Genomic DNA, 7,022 nt, shown 5'->3' with positions numbered 1-7,022 from the left:
CTTCAAATTTAAAAACCTAGAAACTCTGGTTTGACTGGTATAAAAGTAAGGATGGGGGTTAACAAGCATTGAACTGACTAAACAATATTTAATATTGCAGAGTCCGTTGTACAATGAAATAAAACATGATTTATTACTTTTTTACAAATAATCTGAATATAAAAATAAATAAAAGGTTTATGATGTACAATTATCGGTATAATCGAGCGAAATCTCGTAAACTGTGCGTGATGATCTTCACGTTCTGAGCACTGAAACAAAATTAAAAGTTTGTGATAATTTTTTGGAGCAAGGTGTACAGTAATACATACTTTCTGTCTACTTTTACCACTAAATCTATATCAGTACATGAAATAACTACGAGAGTCTAGTAAATGCTACGAGTAATTAAGAATGATTTAAAAAAAAATTAGGTAACACAATCGGAGCCATTAGTAATTCAAAACCGAATTAGGTACCGTAAAATAATCTTGTTCTTCAAAGAATAAAACAAGTATCAGACAAAACTAAACATGTATAAAACGTAAAATTAACTTTGGCAATGTGTCACACCATTGTTAACAGTTTCATTGTAATAGTAAGCAGGTTAAATACTTTTTGAAAAGTTTTTTTAATGGTTTGACTCACTTTGTTACTGTGTCTTGGAATTCCATTAGTTGCTTTTCTGTTGCTGTAACACTTCCTCCTGTATTTTGTTTTGGTAACTGTGATAGAGTTTCCCAAATCCAAGACCTAAAAGTCTGGAACAACAAAGAAAATATTAAAATCAAGTTTTAAATATAGCCACATAATTCCAGTAAACTTAAAAATGATTTTACCTAACCCGCCATGTTAAACTTCCCTATCCCAAGCGTGATGTATACAACTTCCTTACTTCTCGAGTGATGTAAAGTTGAAAAAAACTCACTCGGTGATGTAATGAAACCCATTTAAATAACATTGAGTGGATAACTTAAAAAATATACCTCTATGGAGTCAACGACGTTCAACGCTAGAAATCAGCTGTGTGTTTAAATTTTATTGTTATGCTTTGAAGAATTTTCCTAACCTAGCTTTTGTTTGTAAATGAACGTTACTGTTAGAAGATGAGTGAAATTGATAATGAAGCATATTGCTCGTAACCTCCTGAATATTGTCGGGTCAGGTAAAATCTTGTACGTTACACGTTACACAAGAGCGTGTTTACATCACTTCGGTGAATTATGCAACTCGCTTCCGCTCGTTGCACAACATTCACCTGCGTGATGTAAAAACGCTCTTACTACACTTGTAATGTAAATAGCTATTTCTCATTTGTATAACATAATAAAATGCATTACAAAAGAGCTTGACAGCCTCTTTTATCCCTGCATTTGGCAGGTCACAATGGGTTCAAAGGCCAGTGCAAGGAGCGAAGCGAGGGGTGAGCAGATACAGTCCATGAATCAACTGTAGGCCTGCTAAATTATAAGTTTAAGGAGCGTAAAAAATAAAATGATATTTCAGTACAGATTTACGCAAATTTATAAAATCCTATGATTCATTCAGCCCGAGAGTTTCTTGTACTTGTTTACAACAAAACAAAAAAAGTTTACTCTTGAACACATTGAGTTTGCTCTTATCTGAACATCCTTAGATTTTTCACGACAAAAGACCTGGAACATTTAAACTAAAGAATTCAAAGAAATTTCTAGAAGAGTAAAACAGCTTGACATCTTCAATACTCAGGATTGATTTGTACAAAACTAAATACATGGTGGAGTGGTCTAGTATAAAACAAACAACAATAGCTTTATATACCTCTCTGTCCCACAATATGAGCTCGGTGATGACCATCGCAACATCACATAACATGTAGGAGTGTAGGCAAAACACCGACGCATGGATCAGGTTGTTGACTAGCGTGCGCCCGTGCTCAGCCAGCATCTCTCTCACTAGTTGTTGTCTAGCAGTGAAGTCCTCTCTTTCCTGTCAAACACAACATGTTAGAGTGACTTAAAACACATACATTCTATAAACTCAACTGCTTCTTAGTTTATTCTAAATTTTGAATTCACCATACATTCTTGTCTAGCACTTGCAAGGTAACTCTTGGTCTAGTGACTCACCGGATGCGAGACTCCCGCATGTACCATGTCCGAGAAGAACTTCATGACAGAGGAGTTAGCGTCCCGATGGTCGAGCTGAACAGCCATCAGTCCACACTGTAGGATGGAGGGGAACACTGGAGCAGTGAGGAACACAACCGGGGCTCTCAGTAGGAACCTGCAAACAGACACTTTCTTAAAGAACTGACCACTTTGCAAACAAACAATCTAAAAAGGGTAAATTTATTGTTATTAACCAAACAACATTAACATACTCTATTTGGCAATATAAAATGTTTCCAGATGTTCTTGATTTCATAGCGACAAGGGAAGATGTTCACAATTTGACCATGACTACAGATGTCCTTGATTTTGCTGTGATCAGTGGTTATATTCAAGATTTCACCCAATATGTTTATTATTGTAGTAGCCTATTACAAAGCAACCCAATTTTTGGTAATAAGGAAGAAAACACAATTTTTCCCAGACTGAAGTAATAAAATTCTGGCTCGCAGATCCATAATTATGTGCAAAATGGTATTTTTTCAAGTTGAATGATTGAATAGCATGAATACCATTGGAGACACAAACTGCAAAACCAATTTAATAATGCAATCCCCATTAGTTTAGCTCCTAATTGACCTATTCCCTTAATACATTTTTTTACTCAATTATGTCAGTAGATAAGATTTGATTTTATTCTACATTTCAATATTGAAGCCATCTCACCTATTGCACAACCTGAAGAAATCATCTACAGTGTCAGGATGGTTCTTGAGGCCGTTCTCTTCCTGCAGCAGCGAGAATGTTGTGGTGATAAACGTCTGCAACATCTCTAACAGACCGGCCACACACGACGTTTCACTGCCGTACTCATCCACCAGTATGGAGCCTAGGTACAGCAAACAACTGTGCGGGTGTCTGGTGTACACACTGACCATCTACAACACATGAGAATGAAACTGTATGCTTAAATATCATAAAACAATAGTAGAAAAAAAAAAACACCACAGTAAAAATGCTTAGTTACAGTTCAGTCAGCGTTTGTTTGAGAAACACCGGGTGATTGGAGTAAAAGTGGTAAAAATACAACTGAGACATACCAGGAAATCTACTTTATTTTGATTGTATAAATACTAAATTGAATTTACTACAAAATTTAAATATACAAATTTAACTTAATAAATACTCACTTGTTTGACGAGAGGCTCGAGGAGATGTGCGGCTTGTTTTCCTACACATCGAATGGCAAACCTTAAACACCGACAGCACCTCTCCATGATGGTGCTCTCCGTCTGGTACTTGTCAATCACTGTTGACAAAACAGGCCAGCACTGCAACACAACATGGTCATTTGTAGATCAATGTATACAGAGAGACAAAGATACAGACATTGTTGTTAAGGGTGGAAACAGGGATATGTAAGGAGCAGGATCTAGATACTCGTTTTACTTGGGGAGCCAATTCACAAGCACTACCATAGCATTGATGTACATCAATCTTTTCTCTGGTCATCTTAGCAGCTGAATATTAAGCTATTATTGTGTGAGACTGTACTGACACATTAAACACACTTCCAGTAGGCTTCAGTCCTGGCATCCACCAGCAGACAGCCAGCTGACATAAATGAAGCTGATCCAATAAGACTTGGACAACGATAGGTCCATTGGCAAAAAGTTCTGTACAAAATCTCCAATCCAGTAACAGCAGGTGCAAAAATCACCTTTAACCACATTGGCCTAGTAAGGCACAACAAGAAAAACACCTCATTTAAATCTGTTAAGTCTTTTCACTGACATTCAGCATGTAATGACAACTAGGTTGCAAAAAAGATAAATTCAACTAAGCTTTGTGTCACCTTATGTGCTAAGTGCTAAAGTCAGTTTTCCTTGCTAGGTTTATAGGACGCGTTGCAGAAAGTCAACAGTCCCGGAAGGTCAAATAATTTATACCTGTGCCGCTAGGTCAAAAACTACAATGTTTGCAGTGTCTGTAGATCAAAAATCCCAGTAAGTCAAATAGTACAGTCCGGGCTAAAAACGTAGTCTATGTTAAAGCAATTGACTTATTGGGAATTTGACCTAATGCAACAGCAGTTTTAATATAACGAAATAAGATAAAATATAAGTTCAGTTTCGCTGAGTCAACAGTGCCGGAAGGTCAAAAGTATAATCTGTTAAAAACAACGATAGTCCTCTCGACGCATGACTTCAATAATTTCGTGTTTTGGTGTACTTAAAGTTGTGCTAAAATTTTGAAATTTGGCACAGAGCTTCTTGGTTAGTCCTACTCGATGACTATTTTGTTGGAACTTTAAACTATTTACCGATCTAATTAACAAAAATTGATTTGTATGGTGAAATAGTTTTAAACCGTGATTTCTAACATGAAAAAGTTAGTATGCGAGATTTTTTTTGTTTTTGGGTTAGAGAGGTTTTGTCTGTGGCAAAGTTGTAGCCAAAAGTGTGATGCGTAAAATATATTTTTTTGAATTTTCTACAATCAGTGGTTCAGTAGATAACTTGGGTTGAAGAGGACGGCAAATTTAGCATTTCGCAACGCATGGAAAGAACTACATCGTACGATGCGACTGCTGAGTGGACTTTTAATCTATAGTTCTAAGGACAAGAAAAAGATGAATATACAGATCACCAGTACATTCATATTATTTATAAAACATCTTTCTTTATTACCAGCTTACATTTTTCACTTATAAGAATACATCATAAACAGGGTGTTAAAATAAGCGGGGAGATACTTTACCTAGTAATTCCTTGGGTCAAAATAAACAGAAAATCAAGGTTAACATTTTTTCCAAAATCATTTCGTTAACCAGATATCCACCATTTTGTATATTTTACATACAAATATTTATCTTTGCACTTTTCCAACCGATGTTTATGAAACTTGGTATTAGGGGTGTGCGAATAGTGATTTTCAACCTCGAGCCGAGCCGAGCCGAGCTTTTTAAAAAATTTTCGAGCTCGAGCTTTTTCGAGCCGAGCTTTTCTAGCGTCACCTTATCTAAACTTGTTATTCTTAAAAAAGTGCATAATAATTGAGTAGTAGACGTTAAGCCGATTTCGTTATTTTCATTGATGATATTTGACAAATAAATAGTAAGAAAGGAAAATTTTTGAGTTTTATTTAATCCCTTAACCCCTTTAAATATTGACATACTAGGCCTACTAATAATCGGCAACCTAGACATCGCTTGCGTCATCCATTTCACTGACAGCGACAGCGACAGCGCCGACAGCTGAGCTGACACTGGGACTGGGTGATAGGCAGTGGTGTAGGTTTGCGAGTGCGATGCATCGAATCCCGATTCGATCCAGCATGCATCAAAATCCCGATGCATCGATTACGTCACGATACAGCTCTACTAGTAAAAAAGAGATGATTCGATTATCGTCATCGATACCACCGATACTTGGACATTGGTATCGGTACCAAGACTCGATTGTCAAAAGTCGATTCCGATGATACCGACATCCGACAGGGATAAATATTTTATTTTAGCATTTATTTACTGTATAGCTACAGTATTAGTTTTGTCATCACGGTTAACAATTTTCATAGCCAACTTAGAAACTATCTAGTTCAAAACAGCGACGGTGCCGGGGACATTGTTTAGCTTCAGCATTGCACAACACAATCTACGAATCTACATTTCAAGATGTCAGACTCAACTCAAGAGACAACCGGGCGCGCGAATGTCCTGCCAACACAAATTAATTATCCTAAACAATGTCTGTATCAATAAGTCAGACATTTAGATGTATTATTTTTATTTTTAGTACAACGTCGAAATTTTCAGTTCAATAATCCCTGCATTATACGCATCATTAGAAAAATTATATTCAACCATTAAACTTTAACATCGTCGTATGGTTAGGCTTGCTTTATATTGCGCCAAAAAGTAGATCCATATTTTGATATGTACTATCTACCTGGTTAAAGAGTTTAGTGAAGTTTTAAGTGCTACTATAACATAATGTATTTATTGAAAAATATTATAAGCCTTAGTCCATGTCGATTTTGTAATGTTAAAACGATTGGTGAATGTTGACCATAAAAGTATGTAACAATTCTCATTGGTCAGGAGGCGTCAGTGCACTACCATGTCAGCCAATCGACTTTCGTGTTTCAATGGAGCAAATGACGATTGCTTTAACATCGTTTTATGTGCTTATTGTGGGTGGAAAGGGTATCGATAAATATCGTGATTCGAGATCCGACATGTAGGACGTGTTTGTTTATAAATAATGAGTATTTAAGTATAAAAAACTAGGTTACAGACAGGTTCAAAACTTTGATTGTTCCGATCCATTGTTGACACCCCTACACGGAGGTTATAGTGACGTCGTGCATAAGGGCCAGGCAGGCCGGTTCACAGTGAATCCACTCTGCCTGCCGAACCTTGTTCTTGGTATAATCGGGAACATAGTCAAACACTTTTGTTACTAAATAAAACTATGAAATGTTTGTTAAAAGCACTCTTTTGGTCTTTTGGAGATTTTAGTCCCAAAACATAATCTATATTGTAGGCTAAAAGTAAAACCTATCTATTGCCATACTTTTCTCCACAGACGTCGACATAGGCTATTATGCAATGTCTTTAAAAAACACCAGGGCTTCAGTAAAATACTTTTGTAAACATTGACAATGTGCTGTTTTAGCACAGTTCATTCCTTGACCGCGATCGTTTTTACTCACTAGAGAAAAGACTCTCCTTACAAAATGTATTTGTAGGCCAAGACGTTTGTAATTTTTTTAATGTATAACTGCAATTGCTTTTAAGCCTATTTATAAATTAGATGAAACTTTATTAGATCTCATCATAGTCAAATTCAAACATTTACATTATTTCAAAATAATTAACACTCTTGTGTAATGGAAATCTGCAAGCGACTGAGGCGAGGGTGAGGGAGGGCATGTGAACCAGGCTTTAGA

General features: G+C 36.3%; 1 protein-coding gene across 1 annotated transcript; it reads right to left on the bottom strand.

Moving 5' to 3' along the window:
- Window positions 1-68: 68 nt before the first annotated feature.
- LOC128985321 (transportin-3-like) lies at window positions 69-5,384 on the bottom strand. The gene is made up of 8 exons (XM_054404713.1): window positions 5,303-5,384; window positions 3,519-3,589; window positions 3,260-3,400; window positions 2,796-3,007; window positions 2,088-2,244; window positions 1,780-1,947; window positions 628-740; window positions 69-251 (listed from the first exon to the last, which is right to left on the bottom strand). The coding sequence occupies exons 1-8, from the start codon at window positions 5,382-5,384 to the stop codon at window positions 191-193; spliced, it is 1,005 nt and encodes a 334-aa protein (XP_054260688.1). The 3' UTR covers window positions 69-190.
- Window positions 5,385-7,022: the final 1,638 nt, after the last annotated feature.

The sequence above is a fragment of the Macrosteles quadrilineatus genome, unplaced genomic scaffold, assembly GCF_028750875.1.
Source record: "Macrosteles quadrilineatus isolate MER2022 unplaced genomic scaffold, UCM_ALF_1.0 Scaffold_2__2_contigs__length_208266976, whole genome shotgun sequence".
NCBI lineage: Eukaryota > Metazoa > Arthropoda > Insecta > Hemiptera > Cicadellidae > Macrosteles > Macrosteles quadrilineatus.
This window is presented reverse-complemented; position numbering and strand designations above follow the sequence as displayed.

What these genes read in the sequence shown, in the direction of transcription:
- LOC128985321 (XM_054404713.1), bottom strand. Translation starts at nt 5,384, where the DNA reads ATGCATCGCACTCGCAAACCTACACCACTGCCTATCACCCAGTCCCAG. An exon ending in TCGGCGCTGTCGCTGTCGCT is followed by an intron (nt 3,590 to 5,302) that starts GTCAGTGAAATG and finishes CTTAATATTCAG; the next exon opens with CTGCTAAGATGACCAGAGAA. An exon ending in CTTGTGAATTGGCTCCCCAA is followed by an intron (nt 3,401 to 3,518) that starts GTAAAACGAGTA and finishes GTTGTGTTGCAG; the next exon opens with TGCTGGCCTGTTTTGTCAAC.